Source organism: Macaca thibetana, chromosome 8, assembly GCF_024542745.1.
Source record: "Macaca thibetana thibetana isolate TM-01 chromosome 8, ASM2454274v1, whole genome shotgun sequence".
NCBI lineage: Eukaryota > Metazoa > Chordata > Mammalia > Primates > Cercopithecidae > Macaca > Macaca thibetana.
In genome coordinates this window covers 45,190,462-45,213,930 of record NC_065585.1, presented here as the reverse complement: position 1 = coordinate 45,213,930, position 23,469 = coordinate 45,190,462, and the positions used below count along the sequence as shown (strand labels likewise).

General features: G+C 37.4%; 1 protein-coding gene across 6 annotated transcripts in view; it reads right to left on the bottom strand.

The window, feature by feature from the left end:
• The window catches only part of RGS22 (regulator of G protein signaling 22), a 166,696-nt gene that overhangs the window by 8,817 nt on the left and 134,410 nt on the right, over nt 1–23,469 (bottom strand). For 3 of the 6 annotated variants that reach the window (XM_050801191.1, XM_050801192.1, XM_050801193.1), the window contains 6 exons: nt 19,893–20,051; nt 8,624–8,719; nt 6,178–6,271; nt 5,980–6,060; nt 5,686–5,735; nt 4,179–4,436 (listed from right to left, as the gene is read on the bottom strand). In XM_050801191.1, coding sequence (XP_050657148.1) covers nt 5,731–5,735; nt 5,980–6,060; nt 6,178–6,271; nt 8,624–8,719; nt 19,893–20,051 — 435 coding nt within the window. In that variant the 3' untranslated portion in view covers nt 4,179–4,436; nt 5,686–5,730. Of the gene's footprint in view, nt 1–4,178; nt 4,437–5,685; nt 5,736–5,979; nt 6,061–6,177; nt 6,272–7,469; nt 7,583–8,623; nt 8,720–19,850; nt 20,052–23,469 lie in introns of those variants that run through there. The other 3 variants (XR_007728202.1, XM_050801194.1, XM_050801195.1) reach the window with 3 other exon arrangements.

Below are 23,469 nucleotides of genomic sequence, written 5' to 3'. Positions count from 1 at the left end.
TTAGAAAGATCACTCAGGATGGTTGTAAAGTGGACAGGCAGGAGAAAGAGATACTAATTAGGACCCATATCCAAGGTGATAAGGCTCTGGAATAAGACAGTCATCCAATAATGAAGGGGAAAAAGGAGAAGATGCATTGAAGAAATGTTAAGAAAAACTGGTAGAACTACAGATGATACTTCATGGGCACATTAATACAAGGAAATTGCCTCTGGTGGCATAAACTGGGATGAGCCCATGCTGTGGGATGCTTTTAGGGTAGGCTAAAAAGGAATATGTAAATATTTATGATACAAAATTACCATCAATTTAAAATGTATATATAACACAAAACTTTAAATTATTAAATTAACCTTTTTTTTTTCTTTTTTTTGAAGACAGGGTCTTGCTCTGTCACCCAGGCTGGTGGGCAGTGGCATGATCATAGTTCACTGTAACCTCAAACTCCCGGGCTCAAGTGAGTCTCCTGCCTCAGCCTCCCAAATAGCTGGGACTACACACATGCACCACTACACCCAGCTAATATTTTCATTTTTTTGTAGATATGGGTTCTCACTATGTTGTCCAGGCTGGTCTTAAACTCCTAGCTTCAAGCAATCCTCCTGTCTTAGCCCCCCAAAGCACTTGGATTATAGGCATGAGCCACAATGCCTGGCCTCTTAATTTTATCTTAAGCACAAAACTGACTACAAAATACTTTAAAAATACAGGTATCAAACTTCAGGGCCCAAGTAAAGAATGTGGAGGTCATCATTACCATCCTCACAACAAGAAAAATGCCGAAAAAACTGAAAATCAACAACTCTTCTTGGATCCATCAAAGAATTATGGTAATAGAGCAAACTGCTGCCACTAAAACTGGAGATAGACGGGCAGATACAGACAATTACAGCTTAGTGGGAGCAGAAGCCTGCAGCTGCAGCCACTATCTGGAGGAATACTTAAAACTGTAATTAACAAATTTCTGGAGGCTTAATGTCGACTAACTTGAGAATTAAAGATTCTGAGGAAGTCCAGTCTTGGGGCGCATCCATACTTTCTTGAGTTTTACCTACAGGAGGCCCATCAGGTTCTCCCGTGAAGACCAGAGAAAAATCCTCATCTGCTCTGGCAGAGGGAGGAATAAAGTCACCATTTTGAAACACACCAAGAGTTTTCTATTCTTAACAAGGCCTGACTCAAGGGAAACTATTTTACCGGAACCTAACAGAAGAGGGTTTTACCAAAGCCCTAACAACCTAGGGGAAGGGAAATAAATACCCAACTTAGTTTCAATAAAACACTGAGAACCTAACCATGGAACTATAAAATGCTTTCCCCTTCTCCCGCCCTACCACCACATCAACAGGTCTGTTGTATAATAACAGAGATTTTAGCTAAGAGAACTTCAAGTCTCAGGCACTGTATCAAAGAGTCTCTATGAAAAGCCCAAAACAACAGGGGAGAGAAAAACAAAGGCATAGAGGAAATTTCAGCCTCTAATGCCACCGCTACAGCAAACAGTAAATACAGCCTAACTCCTAGCCAGAAAAACATGAAATTTTACACTTAAGACCTACTGACCTCATATCCGTTTATCTAATACATCATGTCTTGCTTCCAAGAAAAAAATTACAAGGCATGCAAAAAGGCAAAAAACAGTCTGAAGAGACAAAGCAAGCATCAGAACCAGACTCAGATAAGACAGAGTTATTGGAATTATCAGAATAGAAAGTTAAAATAACTATGATTAACATGCTACAAGCTCTAATTTAAAAATTAGATAACATACAAGAACAGATGGGCAGTGTAAGCACAGAGAGGGAAAGTCTAAGAAAAAAATCAAATAGAAATGAAGAATGCTATTGATGGGGTCATCAACAGACTACATACAGCTGAGGAAAAAATAACTGCACTTGAAGAGAGATCAATAAAAACTTCCAGAACTGAAATGCAAAGAGAAAATAGAATGAAGAAGACAGAATAGAATATCCAAGAACTGTGGGACAAAAAAGGTCGGGGGGAGGGTAAATATATATAATAGAAATACCAGAAGGAAAAGAAAGAAAGGAAGAGAATAAATATTTGAAGTAATAATGACTAAGGATTTTCCAAAATTAATGATAGACATCAAACCACAGATCCAGGAAGTTTTGAGAACACCAAGTAGGATAATGCCAAAAAAATCTATACCTAGGAATAGCATATTTCTATTTGCAGAAAATCAAAGACAAAGAGAAAACCTTCAAAGAAGCCAGAGGGTAGCAGTGGAAACAATACCTATAGAGGAGCAAAGATAAGAATTACATCTGATTTATCTTCAGAAACCATGCAAGCAAGAGGAGAGTAGAGTGAAATATTTTAAGTGTTGAAAGGAAAAAAAAAAAATCCCACTAACCTAGAATTCTGTGTTCTATGAAATTATCATTTAAAAGTAAAGGAGAAATAAAGACTTTTTAAGGCAAACAAAATCAAAGGAATTTGTTTCCAGTAGATCTGCCTTGCAAGGAATGTTAAAAGTAGTTCTTCAGAGAGAAGGAAAATTATATAGGTCAGAAATGCAGACCTATAAAAAGAAAGAAAAAGCATCAGAAAAGGAATAAAGGAAAAAGGTAAAATGTTTTATTTTTTTCATTCTTAACTGATCTAACAGATAACAGTTTGTTCAAAATAGTAATAGCAACAATGTGTTCAGTGAATATAGCTTATGGATAAGAGAAATGAATGACAACATTGCGATAAGGGAGAGGAGGGAGAGATTGGGAACACTCTGTTATAAGGTACTTGCACTACCCTTGAAGCACTATCGTGTCATTTGAAGGTGGACTTTTATTAGTAGTAAATATAAATTGCAAACTCTAGGGCAATGAATAAGAAAAATTTAGAAGGTATAATTGATATGCTAAGAGAGGAGAGAAAATGGAATCATATAAAATGCTCAATTAAAACCAGAGAAGACAGCACAAGAGTAGAAGTCAGAAGAAAAGGAAACTTCATGGCCACTACACTACAGGGTATGTGGCACTGTAGGAGCACAGGAAACTACAGGGTTCCAATGATTATAAAACAAACAAACAAACACTACTGAAAGCCCACTGCTTTAGAAGAAAAAAATGATCTCTGAAGTAGATCTCCTAATAGTTTACCCATTTAAAATATCTAACTCTTCAGATAATCTGGAGTGGCAGTTTCTGCTTTGAAAATGCTTTCTGGGATTATACAAAACTGGAAGTCCAGGGCTTCCAATGTGGTGATCTAGGTCATACCTCAGAGCTCTTGAGTCACAAGGCTCCCAGATGATTCTCCCAGGTCATTTCTTACACACTCTCCTTTTCTTCCAGGAAAAGTATAGGAGGGTATATGTCTGGGTTCTCTTTGCCACAATATAGTTCCAGTTAATAAGGTGGCTTTTACCTTTTGACACTCTTTTCTTGCTGCCATAACAGTTTATTTCGAACAGTGGTTTATGGCACATTGCATCAGAATCACTTCAGGTGTCTGTTAAAGAGTGAGATTCCTGGGTCCAGCCCAAGAACTACTGAATGCGACACTCAGGGAGGGGGCTTGGGAATGCACGTTGCTAGCAAATGTCACAAGTAAGTCTTAAGCACACTATAGTCTGAGAACCACTGCTTTAATATATAGTTCCTGGCAGGGCATGGTGGCTTATGCCTGTAATCCCATCACTTTGGAAAGCCTAGGCAGGCAGATCCCTTGATGTCAGGAGTTTGAGACCAGCCTGGCCGACGTGGCAAAACCCTGTCTCTACTAAAATACAAAAATTAGCCAGGCGTGATGGCACATGCCTGTAGTCCCAGCTACTCGGGAGGCTGAGGCAGGAGAATCGCTTGAACCCAGGGGGCAGAGGTTGCAGTGAGCCAAGATCGTGTTAATGTACTCCAGCCTGGGCAACAGAGTGAGACACCATCTCTACTACTACTACTACTACTACTACTACTACTACTACTACTAATAATAATAATAATAATAACAACATAGTTCCTTTAGAGTTGGGGATGGGGTAGGGAAGGCTCTTCTTTTATGTTTTGGGTCAATTTACCACTTGGAATATTTGTCCCCTAATCACCTGCTGAATACATCTGTTAACCAAATACAGTAAATGCTCAAGGAATATTTGTTGAAAGGTGACTTGAGGAACATAGCATTATACTTCCTTAATGACTGTGATAAGCAAAACATTTTGGTTCTTCAAACCTAGATAGTAGTTGTTTTATTCTAAATAAGTTAAACAATTCTTATAGTCTTGTATGTCATGTGTACAGAATAGCTATAATTTTAAAACTGCAAGAGTAAGACAAGCCAAATTTTCTTTATTTATCCATCTGGATAATTGAGAATCAAACTTTATTTAGATGTTAGGCTTGTTCTGATACAGACCTTCAAAAAAACAAATCACTGGAGCTTCTCATGTCAGCAAAATCTGGTTTAAAGAATTCCTGCAAAGTAAAAATAAATGGATGAAAATATAAACATCTATATAAAAAATATAAATGCAAATATAAATGCAAAACAACAAAAAACTTTCATAGAGTTTCTTGATATGCTTTGGCTGTGTCCCCATCGAAATCTCGTTTTGTAGTTCCCATAATTCCCACATGTCATGGGAGGGACCCAGTGGGAGGTAACTGAATCATGGGGGTGGTTACCCTCAGGCTGTTCTCATGATAGTGAGTGAGTTCACATGAGATCTGATGGTTTTATAAGGGTCTTTCCCCACTTTTGCTTGGCACTTCTGTCTCCTGCTGCCTCTTGAAGAAGGACATGTTTGCTTCCCCTTCAGCCATGATTGTAAGTTTCCTGAGGTTTCCCCAGCCACATGGAACTGTGAGTCAATTAAACCTCTTTCCTTTATAAATTACCCAATCTCAGGTATTTCTTCATAGCAGCATGAGAACGGAATAATACAGCTGTCATAGGGATCAAAAAGTGAGCAGGAGTCTCAGCAAATGTTAGGGGGACTATGAGGCTGGCCTGAGGGGTGGAGAAATGGGCAAAAGAATGTAGAGGCTAGGGTAAACTAGAAGAGAAAAACAATGAGTAGCCTAAGAACATTAAGGCCTACTCATCAAACCTCCCAAGAACCAGAAAACTAAGGATGTTAAGAAACCAAAAAGCTAATCTACAAGGCAAAAGATAAAAGAAACAGGACATTTAACTCGGTTCTTCAAGTATTAGGTCAATGAATTACACGTTGTACTACATTATACTACTAGACTACTTTGTAAGGCTTTCTTAAACTCTAACACTAGTATCCAATCAAAACTGTATAATCACCTCAGAATCTGCATGGGAGAAGGGCCCTCAATTTTTAGTGTTTTTGTTGTTGTTGTTGTTTTGGGGTTTTTTGGTTTTTTGTTGTTTTTTTAAATTTTAAGCTCCTTCTAATATTCCCAGCTTAGAAAATCTTGGGAAAACTGAACTACAGCCCATTCTTCCATATATGTTCTTTGCAGAAGAGAACAGACAAGGAGTAAATAAAAGCAATACATGGTTACTCTCCAGAGGCCTTACTTCTTAGGAGACTGTGCCATTCAAAAGGGAGGCAAGGCTTTCCTCCCCATCGATTTATTAGTGGGACATGTTATATGTGTGGTATGCTGTGTGTATGTGCATGCGTGCATGTACATGAATGAGTGTATTAAGAGGACATGTGTGGGACCAACCAACATTCAGACTATGACATACCTTGAGCCTATCAGCAGCAGGATGGAAACACTCACATGAATGCTGTCACTCTGGAAAAGACATGAAGTTTTATGTATATATGTTAGTCTTTCCTCCGTAGCAGAGGAGAGGAATCGAGACAGAGAGAAGCAGGATTCACACACATGGAGAAATTCTCCTGAGTTGGGGGGCAGAACAGGGTGGAGGGGTCGGTCCTCCCCGCTTCCTCCCTGTACATTCTGAATGGCCAGGTGAGAGGCAGAACTCCAACAAAAAGAAAGAAAGAACTGAAGATAGACTACACTGGGAACTCACTCTGGCTGCTGTGGGCAGACATATTCTTTTTCAAAGACATAGTTGAAGCACTAGCCTTAAAATTTGTGAGAGGTTGCAAGCCTGCATGAAAATAAAAGAGATAAGAAAAACAGTAAAGTAAATATTGGCAAAGTCTTCTAAAATTAATCTGTGATAAAAGACAAAAAAGTAACCTTGTAGGCAAAAAGCAAAAATTACCCGCAAACAACTTTTTTTCTAGTTCTTCTTGGATCTTAAGAAGAATTCTCTCCTGTTCTAAGGCTTCTATATACTTTGAGTAGCACCAGGTTGGCTAAAAAAACAATTTTCAAAGTTAATTCTGAAATGTTTGCCTTAGGAAATAAACTGAAGGTAAGATGTCTTCTATCAGCCTCTTCATTTAAATTTGTATTAAAGTATAACACACATAAAGAAAAGTGCACATCACAAGTTTATAATGATATGAATTTTCACCAACTGAACGTGCCCAGGTCACCTTTTAACTGGGTACCACAAATTATTATCAACCTACCTTAGTCCATTTTCATACAAATATTTATGATAAAGTAAGTGTATTTTCTTCCATAGCCTTGACAAAATATTTAAATTCCCTGGTTCGAAGGGAGGAGATGGGGTGGGAACGTGAGGGTGGTGATATTCTATTTCTCAGTGAATCAATGTTAACAAAAGCTTTACAGATATCTTGACAGCTATTCAGTCATCTTTATATATTCAATTTGATATTAAATTTAGTGCTTAGGAAAGATCTCTATATATTCCATTTGACGTAAATCAAGTTTTAGGGGGAGAGTAATTTTGCATTTGGATTCATTATAATTCTTCAGTGTGCAAAATCTATTTAAAACAAATGCATATACAGTGAGCCCTTCACATCCACAGCTTCTGCATCTTCATATTCAACCCAATTGCAGATCAAAAATATTTTTTAAAATCAACAAAACATAATACAAATAAAATATATAGTATAACTATATACATAGCATTTACTTATGCTATAGTATAATACTTAGGTAATATGTGTAATCTAGAGGTGATTCAAAGTATATGGGAGGATGTGGATAGGTTATATGCAAATACCATGTTGTTTTATATCAGGGACATGAGCATCTTCAGATTTTGAAATCTGCAGGTAGTCTTGGAACCACCCCACAGTGGATACTGAGGAACAACTGTATAGGGTATCTACATTTACAAAATGTCAGTGTATTATTACTTTACAAATTGCTAAAGTAATTCAACATGTATACTTTAAACAGAAGTCATAATAAGCTACATTTATATTTATAAAATATCTTTGGTTTCTAAAAATTTTTTAGTTTCTTACAAAAATCTTGAATATGACAAGAGCATCATCATCATCATCATCATCATCATCATCATCATCCCTTACTCCCTCTCTCTTTTAACAGATAAGGTAAGTGGCTCAAAGGAAATTATGTGATTATATCCAGGTTTCGGGGTTAATACTGACTTGTGATAAAACAAAGATTAGAAGCCTGTTACCTCACGACTGTAATCCTAGCACTTTGGGAGGCTAAGGTGTGAGGATTGCACAAGTCCAGGAGTTTGAGACCAGCCTGGGAAATATGGCGAAACCTTATATCTACAAAAAATACAAAAAAATTAGCCAGGCATGGTGGTGTGCGCCTGTAGTCCCAGTTACTTGGGAGACTGAAGTAAGGATTCCTTGAGCCTAGGAAGTTGAGGTTGCAAAGAGCCCTTACACCTTTTAACCTGCAAAGAGTTACCGTACCACTGTACTCCGGCCTGGGTGACAGAGCAAGACCCTGCCTCAAAAAAAAAAAAAAAAAAAAAAAAGAAGAAACCTAGTATCTCTAACTGGACATTTCCCTCTTTCACACTGTTTCTAAAATTTAATGCTAGTCATTTGCTAATGAATGGTATTATTTACTAGGTATCATAGGCTTTTAGATATCTCTTTCAGTATACAGTTCCACAAAATTGGATATTTCTCTTCTCTCAATAATAGCTTCATAGTTGGCCAGTTATCTTAGCTGGGTAACTGAACTTACTTGACATTCCTAAATGCCAAAAAGATTGTTTCTTGAGTTAGTATTATCCCAAGATACAAATGCTTTCAATACAAGTCATCAAAAATAGACATAAGTTAAACATATGAAATTTCAGGGAAGTAACAGTAATGTACTAATTATAAATGTAAATGTGAACACAGACACCATAATGTATTGGTTGGTGGCCATGTATGGTTAATTTTATGACTACTTCAAAAAACTAAAAATTTGAGACTAAGCATTTGACATTCTTCTGTCATTTTTTAACCCAAGAATACAACATCCTATATATATTCCATCTTGTTCTCTCTATTACACCGTATCTGTCTTATTTTCTTTTCCAACAAGGTGATCATTTCAACTTCTGCAATTTAAGTCTTCCTCATGTATCTCAAGAAGTTATTTTTCTTTATTAAACTATCTGGGATTGGCTGAAATTTTAACGCTCTCTGAAGGCTCAAAGAAACTCCCTTCAATCTCTCCTACTATTATAATTGTAGGCTTATTTTCAAACAAACACATTTCTAGTACTGTACAATGACTGAGTTGCTGCATTCCACTATCCAGTGCTCTAGAGGGGAAATGAGGTCTGCACCATCTTGCATGCTTACCTGTCGGCCATATGGTTGGAGGCCTAGGAAGGAATCACTGAGTAGAGCAGTTTTGATAGCAGGCACTGAAGTATTTGCATATTGTTTGATTCCATCCTGTAATTATATTAAATTAAATTATTCCCCAAAAAAGATAATGCTATGTTAATATAAAATTATGGTTAAGGAGTTGTAACATCATACAACACAATATTTCATAGTGAGTGCTGCACTTGAGGTTTCATCAAGTCAATATCACTAATGTGACAGTCTCCTGCTTTGATCTTTAATTTTATTTCATACTAATATAAAAATGCTTTAAAATAAATGAGAGAAATGATTAAGTTGAATGTAAAAATCATTCCCAAATTCTGGAATCCAAGAAAAACCACTATAAACATTTTCATGAACATCCATCCATATTTCTCACTAGGGAAAATGTGTAGATTCACAATTTTAATCTTTATATTTTATTATATAAATTTTATACAAATAGAATCTAACTATATTTGCTCTTTTTAAATCTGCCTTTTCATGTAGAATATGTTGTGAAAATGTGAAAATATAGAACTGGAATGTACACTGGGCCTTTGTATTATTTACCATTGTTTATCTGCTGTAGAACAGTGTCTGCCACATAGTATGCACTCAAATAATTTGCTGAATGATGAAATTAATAAGTTACATCACCATTTTCAGTGGATGAATGATCTTATGCACTAAAAGGTTTGCTGAATGATAAAATGAATATAATCACTTTCAACAGATAATATTCTAGGAAAAGGGTGTTTCATAGATAATTTAATTAGCAACACTCATTAGAAATTTAGGTCATGTTCTTACTCAGAAACAGAAAGTCAAAAACCACATGTTCTCACTTGTAAGTGGGAGCTAAATGATAGGTACACACAGACATACAGAGTAGAGTAACAGACACTGGTGACTCCAAAAGTTGGGAGAGTGGGAGGCAAGTGAAGGATGAAATACAACCTGTTGGGTACAACATACACTATTTGGGTGATGAGTATACTTCAAAGCCTAGACTTTACCACACACAACATACCCATGTAACACAACTGCACTTGTACTCCTAAATCTAGACAAATAAAAAATTAATTAAATTTCTTTAAAAAAAGAAAAAAATAAATTACCCAAATTTAAGAGAAAAACACATTTGAAGTAATTATAACAAAAAAGAACCATGCATAATTGCATTTCATTTAATACAAATCTTTAAGGAAAAAAGCCAACAGAGTTGTAAAGAAGAGATACCACAGAAGCTTCCCCAAAGAGGAAATGCTACTGCTTAACAAAAATGGACAATTTTTTCAATATCCCTACTAATCAAAGCCATGAAAATAAGAACAACATTTCATGCCTTTCAAATTAGTCTTTAAAAATAATATGAGAGTTTCAACGTATGAATTTTGAGGAACAAAAATATGTAGTCCATACCAACTACTTTTCATTTCTAGAACTTCATTATCTGAAACAGAAGCTCTGTACCCATTAAATAATAATTCCTCATTGCCTTCTATCCCTAGACCCTGGCAACCTCTATTCTACTTTCTGTTTCTATGAATTTGACTATTTTAGGTACCTCATCTGTCAAGATGGCTGAATAGGAACAGCTCAGGTCTGCAGCTCCCAGCGAGACCAACACAGAAGGAGGGTGATTTCTGCATTTCCTCCTGAGGTACCGGTTCATCTCATTGGGACTGGTTAGACAGTGGGTACAGCCCATGGAGTGTGAGCAGAAGCAGGGTGGGGTGTTGCCTCACCCAGGAAGTGCAAGGGGTTGGGGAACTCCCTCCCCTAGCCAAGGGAAGCCATGAGGGACTGTGCCGTAAGGAACGATGCACTCCAGCCCAGATACTATGCTTTTCCCACGGTCTTTGCAACCCGCAGGCCAGGAGATTCCCTTGGATGCCTATGCCACCAGAGCCCTGGGTTTCAAGCACAAAAGTAGGCAGCCATTTGGGCAGACACCGAGCTAGCTCCAGGTTTTTTTTTTTTTTTTTGGTATCCCAGTGGAGCCTGGAACCCTAGTGAGACAGAGCCATTCACTCCCCTGGAAAGGGGGCTGAAGCCAGGGAGCCAAGTGGTCTCACTCAGTGGGTCCCATCCCCAAGGACCCCAGCAAGCTAAGATCCTCTGGCTTGAAATTCTCGCTGCCAGCACAGCAGTGTGAAGTCAACCTGGGACCTAATGGAGCTGAAAAACACAGCGCAAGAACTTCATGAAGCATACACAAATATCAATAGCCAGACTGATCAAACAGAAGAATGGATTGAAGATCAACTTCATGAAAACTTGTGAAGACAAGATTAGAGAAAAAGAATGAAAAGGAACAAACAAAGCCTCCAAGAAATATGGGACTATGTGAAAAGACCAAATCTACATTTGATTGGTGTACCTGAAAGTGACAGGGAGAATGGAACCAAGCTGGAAAAAACACTTCAGGATATTATCCAGGAGAATTTCCCCAACCTAGCAAGACAGGCCAACATTCAAATTCAGGAAATACAGAGAATGCCACTAAGATACTCCTCGAGAAGAGCAACCCCAAGATACGTAATCATCAGATTCTCCAAGGTTGAAATGAAGGAAAAAATGTTAGGGGCAGCCAGAGACAAAGGTCAGGATACCTAAAAAGGGAAGCCCATCAGACTAACAGTGGATCTCTTGGCAGAAACCCTGTAGGGTAAGCCAGGAGAGAGTGGGGGCCAATATTCAACATCCTTAAAGAAAAGAATTTTCAACTCAGAATTTCATATCCAGCCAAACTAAGCTTCATAAGTGAAGGCGAAATAATCCTTTACAGACAAACAAATGCTGAGGGATTGTGTGACCACCAGGCTTGCCTTACAAGCGCTCCTGAAGGAAGCACTAAATATAGAAAGGAAAAACTGGTAACAGTCACTGCAAAAACACACCAAAATACAAAGACCAATGACACTATGAAGAAACTGTATCAAGTAATGTGAAAAATAATCAGCTAGCATCATGATGACAGGATCAAATTCACACATAACAATATTAACCTTATGTAAATAGGCTAAATGCCCCAATTAAAAGACACGAACTGGCAAATTGGATAAAGAGTCAAGACCCATCAGTGCGCTGTATCCAGGAGACCCATCTCATGTGCATAGGCTCAAAATAAAGGAATGGTGGTATATTTACCAAGAAAATGGAAAGCAAAAAAAAGCAGGGGTAGAAATCCTAGTCTCTGATAAAACAGACTTTAAACCAACAAAGATCAAAAAAGACAAAGAAGGGCATTACATAATGGTAAAGGGATCAATGCAACAAGAAGAGCTAACTATCCTAAATATCCTAAATATATGTGCACCCAATACAGGAGATTCATAAAGCAAGTTCTTAGAGACCTACAAAGAGACTTAGACTCCCACACAATAATAATGGGAGACTTTAATACTCACCTGTCAATATTAGACAGATCAATGAGACAGAAAATTAACAAGGATATTCAGGATTGAACTCAGCTCTGGACCAAGTGGACCTAATAGACATCTACAGAACTCTCCACCCCAAATCAACAGAATATACATTCTTCTCAGCATCACGTAACACTTATTCTAAAATCAACAACATAATTGGAAGTAAAATACTCCTCAGCGAATGCAAAATAACAGAAATCATAACAAACAGTCTCTCAGACCACAGTGCAATCAAACTAGAACTCAGGATTAAGAAACTCACTTAAAACTGCACAACTACATGGAAACTGAACAACCTGCTCCTGAATGACTATTGGGTAAATAACAAAATTAAGGCAGAAATAAATAAGTTCTTTGAAACCAATTAGAACAAAGACACAATGTACCAGAATCTCGGGGACACAGCTAAAACAGTGTTAAGAGGGAAGTTTATAGCACTAAATTCCCACATCAGAAAACGGGAAAGATCTAAAATCGACACCCTAACATCACAATTAAAAGAACTAGAGAAGAAAGAACAAACAAATTCAAAAGCTAGCGGAAAATAAGAAATAACAAAGATCAGAGCAAAACTAAAAGAGATACAGAAACCAAAAACCCTTCAAAAAAATCACTGAATCCAGGAGTTGGTTTTTTGAAAAGATTAACAAAATAGACCACTACCCAGACTAATAAAGAAGAAAAGACAGAAGAATCAAATAGACACAATAAAAAAAATGATAAAGGGGATATCACCACAGATCCCACAGAAATACAAACTACCATCAGAGAATACTATAAATATCTCTATGCAAATAAACTAGAAAATCTAGAAGAAATGGATATATTCACGGACACATACACCCTCCCAAGACTAAACCAGGAAGAAGTTGAATCCCTCAATAGACCAATAACAAGTTCTGAAATTGAGGCGTAATTAGTCACCTACCAACTAAAAAAAGCCTAGGACCAGATGAATTCACAGCCAAATTCTACCAGAGGTACAAAGAGGAACTGGTACCATTCCTTCTGAAACTATTCCAAGCAATAGAAAAAGAGGGACCCTCCCTAACTCATTTTATGAGGCCAGCGTCATCCTGATACCAAAACCTGGCAGATACACAACAAAAAAGAAAATTTTAGGCCAATATCCCTGATGAACATCAATGCAAAAATCCTCAATAAAACATTTGCAAGCTGAATCCAGCAGTACATCAAAAAGCTTATCCACCACAATCAAGTTGGCTTCATCCCTGGGATGCAAGGCTGGTTCAACATATGCAAATCAATAAACGTAATCCATCACATAAACAGACCCAATAACAAAAACCACATGATTATCTAAATAGATGCAGAAAAGGCCTTTGATAAAATTCAACACCCCTTCATGCTAAAAACACTCAATAAACTAGGTATTGATGGAACATATCTCAAAATAATATGGTCAATTTATGAAAAACCCATAGCCAATATCATACTGAATGGGCAAAAGCTGAAAGGATTCCCTTTGAAAACCAGCACAAAACAAGGATGCCCTCTTTCACCATTCCTATTCAACATAGTACTGAAAGTTCTGGTCAGGGCAATCAGGTAAGAGAAAGAAATAAAGGGTATTCAAATAGGAAGAGAGGAAGTCAAATTGTCTCTGTTTGCAGATGACATGATTTTATATTTAGAAAACCCCATCGTCTCAGCCCAAAAATTCCTTAAGCTGATAAGCAACTTCAGCAAAGTCTCAGAATACAAAATCAATGTGCAAAAACTCACAAGCATTCCTCCACAACAATAATAGACAGAGAGCCAAATCATGAGTGAACTCCCATTCACAATTGCTACAAAGAAAATAAAATACCTAGAAATCCAACTTACAAGGGATCTGAAGAACCTCTTTAAGGAGAACTACAAACCAATGCTCAAGGAAATAAGAGAGGACACAAACGAATGGAAAAACATTTCAGGCTTATGAATAGGAAGAACCAATATCGTGGGATGGGAAGAATCAATATCACGAAAATGGCCATACTGCCCAAAGTAATTTATAGATTCAACACTATTCCCATCAAGCTACCATTGACTTTCTTCACAGAGCTAGAAAAAACTACTTTAAAGTTCATATGGAACCAAAAGAGAGCCCATAGAGCCAAGACAATCCTCAGCCAAAAGAACAAAGATGGAGGCATCACACTACCTGACTTCAAACTATACTACATGACTACAGTAACAAAAACAGCATGGTACTCGTACAAAAACAGATATATAGACCAATGGAACAAAACAGAGGCCTCAGAAATAACACCACACATCTATAAACATCTGATCTTTGACAAATCTGACAAAAACAAGCAATAGGGAAAGGATTCCCTATTTAATAAATGGTGTTGGGAAAACTGACTAGCCATGTGCAGAAAACTGAAACTGGACCCCTTTCTTAAACCTTATACAAAAATTAACTCAAGATGGATTAAAGAGTTAAACATAAAACCAAAAACCATTAAAAACCCTAGAAGAAAACCTAGGCAATACCACTCAGGACATAGGCATGGGCAAAGACTTCATGACTAAAACACCAAAAGCAACTGCAACAAAAGCCAAAATAGACAAGTGGGATCTAATTAAACTAAAGAGCTTCTGCACAGCAAAAGAAACTATTATCAGAGGGAACAGGCAACCTACAGATTGGGAGAAAATATATGCAATCTATCCATCTGACAGAGGTCTAATATCCAGAATCTACAAGGAACTTAAACAAATTTACAGGGAAAAAACAAACAATCCCATCAAAAAGTGGGCAAAGAATATGAACAGACACTTCTAAAAATAAGACATTTACGTGACCAACAAACATATGAAAAATAGTTAATCATTACTGGTCATTAGAGAAATAAAAATCAAAACCACAATGAGATACCATCTAACACCAATTAGAATGGCGATCGTTAAAAAGTCAGGAAATAGGCCAGGCATGGTGGCTCACACCTGTAATCCCAGCACTCTGGGAGGCCAAAGAGGGTGGATCACGAGGTCAGGAGATCGAGATCATCCTGGCTAACATGGTGAAACCCTGTCTCTACTAAAAATACAAAGAATTAGATGGGTGTGGTGGCAGGCGCCTGTAGTCCCAGCTACTCAGGAGGCTGAGGCAGGAGAATGGTGTGAACTTGAGAGGTGGAGCTTGCAGCGAGCGGAGACTGTGCCACTGCACTCCAGCCTGGGTGACTAGCAAGACTCCATCTCAAAAAAAAAAAAAAAAAAGTCAGGAAATAACAGATGCTAGAGAGGATGTAGAGAAACAGGAACACTTTTACACTGTTGGTGGGAGTGTAAATTAGTTCAACCATTGTGGAAGACAGTATGGTGATTCCTCAAGGATCTAGAACCAGAAATACCATTTGACCCAGCAATCCCATTACTGGCTATATACCCAAAGGATTATAAATCATTCTACTATAAAGACACATGCACATGTATGTTTATTGCAGCACTATTCACAATAGCAAAGACTTGGAACCAACCCAAATGCCCATCAATGACAGACTGGATTAAGAAAATGTGGCACATATACACCATTGAATACTATGCAGCCATAAAAAAGGATGAGTTCCTGTCCTTTGTAGGGACATGGAAGAAGCTGGAAACCATCATTCTCAGCAAACTAACACAGGAACAGAAAACCAAACACCACATGTTCTCACTCATAAGTGGGAGTTGAACAATGAGAACACATGGACACAGAGAGGGGAACATCACACACCAGGGCCTGTCAGGGGTGGGGGCAAGGGGAGAGAGAGCATTAGGACAAATACCTAATGCATGTGGGGCTTAAAACCTAGATGACATGGCCAGGCACGGTGGCTCATGCCTTAATCCCAGCACTTTGGGAGACCAAGGCGGGTGAATCACTAGGTCAGGAGGTCGAGACCAGCCTGGCCAACATGGTGAAACCCCATTTCTACTAAAAATTGAAAAAATTAGCTGGGCATACTGGCGGGCGCCTGTAATCCCAGCTACTTGGGAGGCTGAGGCAGAAGAATAGCTTGAACCTGGGAGGCAGAGGTTGGAGTGAGCCGAGATCACACCACTGCACTCCAGCCCAGGCGACAGAGTGAGACTCCATCTCAAAAAAAAACCCAAAAAAACCAAAAAACAAAAACACAAAAACCAAAAAAACCCAGATGATGGGTTGATGGGTGCAGCAAACTACCATGGCACATATATACCTATGTAACAAACCTGCACATTATGTACATGTATCCCAGAAATTAAAGTATAATAAAAAAATGCATATTAACAAAAGTGTAGCAAAATCTGTATTTTCTGCCAATTTAGATTGCAGATCATTTTAAATTGGCATACACTTTTTAATAGAATAATTTGTATCTTGTCTGATCTTTGAAGCTAAGCAGAATGGAACCTGGTTACTACTCGCATGAGAGAGTAATTTGTAAATGTATTGAATGCCTTAAAATGTTATACCCTTTCAGCAGTAATTACACATTGAAATGTATAGTTTCATGAAGTAACCCAAAACTTTGGTGGTGGGCTGGGGTTGGGGAGGAGTGATTTTACCCAACAAGATCAATATTACAACAGCATAAGAAACACTGAGATAGAAATGTTTAGATTTAAACATTTGGTTAAATAACCCATGGCCATAACCCTTCCATGGAACATTATCTAGTCATAAAATGCTGTGTTCACAAAAAATGTTTAATGTAGAAAATGGTTATGATACAACAGTAATGAGAAAAAAAAGATTAAAACTGCATATAACGAATGGATATAAGACCGGGTGCAGTTGCTCATGTCTGTAATCCCAGCACTTTGCGAGGCCGAGGTGGGTGGGTCACTTGAGGTCAGGAGTTCGAGACCAGCCTGGCCAACATGGCGAAACCCCATCTCTACTAAAAATAAAAAAATTAGCCAGGTGTGGCACTGGGTGCCTGTCATCTCAGCTACTTGGGAGTCTGAGGCAGAAGAATTGCTTGAACCTGAGAGGCAGAGGTTGCAGTGAGCTGAGATCATGCCACTGCACTCCAGCTTGAATGACAGAGCAAGACTCTGTCTTAAAAAAAAAAAAAAAAAGGAAGGATATAATTATGTAAAACAAAAATAAAACCCTATGCATTAAAAAAAAGTCCCAAAGGCCAGGTGCCGTGGTTCACGCCTATAATTCCAGTACTTTGGGAGGCCAAGGTGGGCAGATTACTTGAGGTCAAGAGTTTGAGACCAGCCTAGCTAACATGGTGAAACTCCGCCTCTACAAAAAATAACAAAAATTAGCCAGGTGTGGTGGCATGCACCTGTAATCCCAGCTACTTAGGAGGCTGAGGCAGGAGAATCGCTTGATCACGGGAGGTGGAAGTTGCAGTGAGCTGAGATTATGCCATGGCACTGGATGATAGAGTGAGATTCCGTCTCAAAAAAAAAAAAAAAAAAAAAAAAGCCCCAAAGAAAAGACATTAAAATGTAGTCACTATGCATAGATGGTATTAATAAAATAATAATATATTGGCATTCGATTAGGAACTTGTAATATTAAGATTATTCTATATTGTTGAACCAGCATCTGATAAATCTGTTTGCAGTGGTGACAGAATTTTAAAAGTACCTATTTTTTCTTATTACTAATAACCCTTAATTAACCTGGTAATGTTATCAACAACACAGTTCACTCTTGCTTTAATAATGGAAACCCTGTATTTTATTTCTCAATTTCCTGTGTAGCTGGCTAGGGTTATATTATATTCTGTAAAGGACAAGATATTTTGCCAGTGTGGCACAAATTTGAGAAGACCCAAGGCCTAGCATTTCATAGGATGAACCTGTCCATGACTTTTTATATCCAGATGATAGTGTATATTACCATTAAAATAATTAGATGACCAAAAAAAAGGGTCATTTTCAACTTTTACTATTATAAGTGATGCTGTGTATATACATCTTTGTGCATGTTTATGATTCTCTTATTTATTTATTTATTTATTTATTTATTTATTTATTTATTTTTAAATTATTTGTAGAGATGAGGTCTTGCTATGTTGCCCAGGCTGGTCTCCAACCCCTGGGCTCAAGCGATCCTCCTGCCCTGGCTTGCCAAAGTGCTGGGATTACAGGTGTGAGCTACCGCACCCAGTTGATTCTCTCCTTTAGAATAAATTTCTGGAAGCGTATTTGCTGATTAAAAAGAATGAACATCACAGGGCGCCGTGGCTCACACCTGTAATCCAAGCACTTTGGGAGGCTGAGGTGGACAGATCACTGGAAGTCAAGAGTTGGCAACCAGCCTGGCCAACATGGTGAAACCCTGTCTACTAAAAATACAAAAATTAGCCTGGCATAGTGGCGTGTGCCTATAGTCCCAGCTACTAAGGAGGCTGAGGCATAAGAATCACTTGAACCTGGGAAGCAGAGGTTGCAATGAGCTGAGATTGCACCACTGCACTCCAGCCTGGGTGACACAGCGAGACTCCATTGCAAGAAATAAAATAAAATAAAAAGAATAAACGTACTTTTTATGGCAGAGTGAGCAGACTAATACAATATGATACCATTTATGTAAGTTAAAATACATAAAAAATAGTATTCTGTGTTGTTTATGAATGCATCCATATGCATGAAACACTGTTTTTAAAAAGAGCTGGACAAATATATCCTAGGTATAGGGAGGGTTATATAACTCAGGGCTCAGGTTACTAGATCTTACTCTATTTGCAATGTTTTATTTCTAATGGGAAAAAGAAAAATAAGGCAAAATGTTAAAAGTGTTTATTCTGGCCTACACAAATAAATGTGAGTGTTCATTATATTATTTTTGTGTCTTTTGGTGTCTTTTACATTTATTTTTAAAAATAAAATAGGCATAAGCTTATAAATAAGATGAAACATGTTATTTGGGAGCAATTACCCCTTCTTAATTAAAATGGATAAATATAAAGAGAGAAAGAGAACAATGAATGAATGAATGAATGAATGGATAGATAGTAGACAAATAGGGAGGCTGGCCAATTTGTGACTCATTTACACATTTCACAATGTATCATTCTGTAATTTTTTTTTTTTTTTTAGACGGAATCTTGCTCTGTCACCCAGGCTGGAGTGCAGGGGCATAATCTTGGCTCACTGCAACCTCTGCCTCCCGAGTACAAGCAATTCTCCTGCCTCAGCCTCCCAAGTAGCTGAGACTACAGGCGCATGCTGCCATGCCCAGCTAATTTTTTTTTTTTTTTTTAGTAGAGATGGGGTTTCACTGTGTTGCCCAGGCTGGTTGTGAACTCCTGAGCTCAGGTAATCCGCCCGCCTTGGCCTCCCAAAGTGCTGGGATTACAAGCGTGAGGCACCATGCCCAGCCCATTCTGTAATTTTAATATTGAAAATGCTGCCCCTGCCAGTACATAATATTTGTTCATTCATTTCCTGATTTATTCAATAAACAATTATTAATAATTAAGCATGTGCTGGACACTAGTGTAAGGGCTTATAAAACATGGATGAATAAGGCAGATACTATCATTGAGGATCTTAGTCCGATGAAGGTGACAGACGTAAAAACTTAATCACAGGACTATATAAAGCATGTTCTACAAGCGGGAGGAACGTTATTGCAGTGGATGCAAGTTGCTTGTGTTGCCACAGAAAGTCAAGGAAGCCTTCACTTAGAAGAGATGACATTTGAAATGAATTTAGAGGAATTCCAAAAGTCTGAAGCTTCTGACTGAAGGCTTAAAATCCACTAATATCTGTATTCCATAACTTCTCTCTATATATCCCCAGACAAAATTATTCTATAATTCACACATATCACATACCTTTTAAAAGTCTGATAAAACCCAAAATGAGTCTTGTCTCACCTTTCCAGATTTTTCGTCTTCTAGGACTGCCAATTTTTTTTTCTGCTTATTATATTCTTGTCTTCTTTCTAAAACACTCATAATATTTTCATCTGTTAAATTCTTCCTAAACTCACAGAACTGAGGCCAGAATTTAAACAGAACCCCAAAAATTGTCATCTGTATAAAAAAAGTCTCAGATTACAATTTTATACAAATGTACCAATTTAAACTCTATTCACCATAATGACAGATTAGCTATTCTATCTTTAATATATACCATGTTTGCCCCAACTTATTGTCTCCAGACATCTTGGTATAGTTTTGCTCAGCACATGCTTATTATCAATGGTTTTTATTACCAATGAGAAGTCTTTCTTAAAAAAAAAAAAACATACACTAAATACACTTAAAATTCACTTTATTCTTTATGTTTCCCTAACCAATTGATTGTATTAATAAAGAATCCATTAGGTCTTTTAAAATAAGAAATTTATGTTTTCTTTTAAAACATATACTAGTTGATCTGCCATACACTCTGCTGTTTTATGCAAGTATTCCAAATATCCAGTTCATGAAGGGAACTCCCCCCTCCCTCTTTTCTTTCTTTTAGAGAAAGGAAATACCATTTTGCCTCTGGAAAAGCTCTTAAACAAAGCTGCAGATCTAAGGATAAATCTTGAGTAACTTTTAAATGATATAATCTCTTACTTTTATGTGAGAGCAAGAAAAGTAACATTTAAAAAGCAGAACGGTATCCTGGACAAATGCTTTCTATAAGGACACTTTAAGTGATTAATTGTGATATTTATAGAGATAAGAATAGTTGCTCTAATTCTCATGCCAAGTTTTTCCATTAGTTCCAGAGGTATACATTACTTCAAGAAGGTAGGACTTGCCACATAAGATCAAGTTCAACATCTTATTGCTAGGAATGGCCTTTACCTAATGCCCTGGAAAAAAATGAACCATCCCATTAGGCTCCAAGCCAACTCATAGGGGAAAAGAGGAATCTTTAAAAAGTAAATGCTGCAGTGATCAAGAGACCTGAAATGGCATATTTCATTACTCCTCTTTTCCATACATGAATGTTATTAGTAATACTAAAATTATTCGCTCCTTTTAAAATACAATTTTGTTATTGAATTCTGTAGCCTCTTGGGAGTGTAAATGTAAAATCTAGAGATACTTTATTTGATGAAACGCAGGCTTTTAAGACACTTTCATTTACATTTACCTGCCATACACTTAATTAAGTAATCCCCTGTTCCAATGTTAAGGGATCATGGCAGTTTTTATTATGAACTGAAGCTTAAATACTCCTCCTCCTCTATTAATCATACTTCTCAGTTATCTTTCCAAAACCTGAGTCACTCCCAGTTCTTGAATATATATATTTCCATTTTGAAGGCTTTCTAGTAAAAGTCACCCAATTAGGACATAAAACCACTCTATTGTTAAAAGTTGCAATTGAGATTGTAGGTTAATATATATTGTTAATTAAAATTACCCTGTACCTTTGTAATCTTAAAAGATAACCAAATTGTGGATAAGAAAATGTTTTAATAAACATAGAGCTACTTTACTCACTGCCAGTAAATAAATAATGGCTTTAGTATGAGCAAAAGGGGCCAGCGAAAATTTGACTGGGTGATGCAAACTTTCAGGTTATTGATAGTGGGAGTGAGGGATAGACAGAGGCTGCACTGATACCAATGCTAAAACTGTCAGCAGTTTTAAATTTACTATTCAGCCCTTCTGCTCAACTTTGCTCTCATTTCCAATTTGATCTTACTCCTTTCTGTCATGATATATTTCTTCTCACATCATTCATTTATGTATCCTAAAAATGTCTCCTCTATGCCTGGCATTTGAAGTGCAAAGATAAATAAGAACCATTCCCTGCCCTCAAAGAGGTTACAATCTAATGGGAAAGTCGACATGGGAATAATCACTTTCAATTGAGTGTGATAAGTGCTGCGACAGGGGTAAAAACAAGGGAGAGAAGATGATACTGCAAAAAACTCAGAAGAGAAAGCAGTAAGGGCCACTTATGAAACTATAATTATTTCAATTAGACTAGGGCAGAGACGGCAGGGAGTGGTAAAAGATGTAGCTACAGAGATATCTAGGAGTATGGACTTCATTCTGAGGGCAGTGGAAAGTATCTGAAATATTTTTTAAATTATTATTTGTAGAGATAGGATCTCACTATATTGCCTAGGCTGGTCTTGAACTCCGGGCCTCAAGCAATCCTCCTGCCTTGGCCTCCCAAAGTGCTGGGATTACTTACAGGTGTGAGCCAGTGTGCTTGGCCAGAATTGAAATATTTTAAGCAGAGAAGTGACATGATCAGATATACATTAAAAAAGGATTGCTCTGTCTACCCTTAGTTGGATGGTTTGGTGAGAATCCAGAGGCAGGGAGTTTCTGTAATACATTATGAGTCATGTTGCAGATCTAAAATGAGGTAGGTGAGTGGAGGTGTGGATAGAATGACAGATAACGAGGAGACAACTAGGAAAGGTTTAGGAATGGATTAGATATGGAGGTAAGGAAATGAAGGAGAGGGAAGACATGGAGATGGCCAACCAGATCTGTGGCTTGTATCCTGGGGTAGACGGCAATGCCATTCTCTAAACTTCCTTGGGAAAAGAGGAATAACAACAGATTCAGTGGGATGAGGCCCCTAAATAAAGATTATTTATTTTCAGATGCTCTAACGTCCATATTTAAGATATATCTAGTAGGACTCCCTTTTAGAAAATCAGGTAGAAGTCATAGGCTAGAGGACTCCAATAAAATTCTTTGGTTACAATCCTTGAAGAGTATACCAGAACTGACTGGTATTGGCAGCTCCAGACATTTACCATCAGACTCAAGGCCTTTGATATCAATGGATAAGTCCTGGCCTGGTTACTAGGAAACCCAGGCTAGGCTAAGCTATCTCTAAGATCTTTTCATTAACAGATGTTACCATTCTGACACCATGTTTTCACCATTTCTCTATAGCACGTCCTCAATCATTCCTCTATATTTCTGCCTATTTTAATGCGTAATTTGGATTGTGAGTTCACTTTTGGTTCCTTAGAGGACTTAGAACACAGCTGGCTCACAAATGAATGTAAGAATAATCGCCTTTTACCATGCTCAAGGGCAATAATACCCTAAATCTCTGTTTCATATCACTTCATTCATGACATGGCCTTCCCTATTACCCCTATTATAATTTATTTTTCTTAATCATTTTTTAGGAACAACATCACTAAAAGGCTTTTTAAAATGCAAAAAAATTATGTTCACCAAGTCACTGTTTTCTATTATTTATCTTAAAAAGAAGTAACTTGAGCAGGTTAACAGGCACAATTTTCCTTTCATGAGTTTGTATACTTTATGTTGGTAGAGTACTTAAATCTCCTCTCACTTATTTTATGAGCTATGTGAATATTCTAATCTTTAAAAATACACAAATCTTGGGACACACCTATTTTACACATTTTTGTGGTAGCAGATATTTTAAAAGGAAATATGTTGAAAAAGAAAGGAGGAATTAGCTGGAGTTTAACAAGTTAAAAACAAAAATGGTAACCGTGGAAAG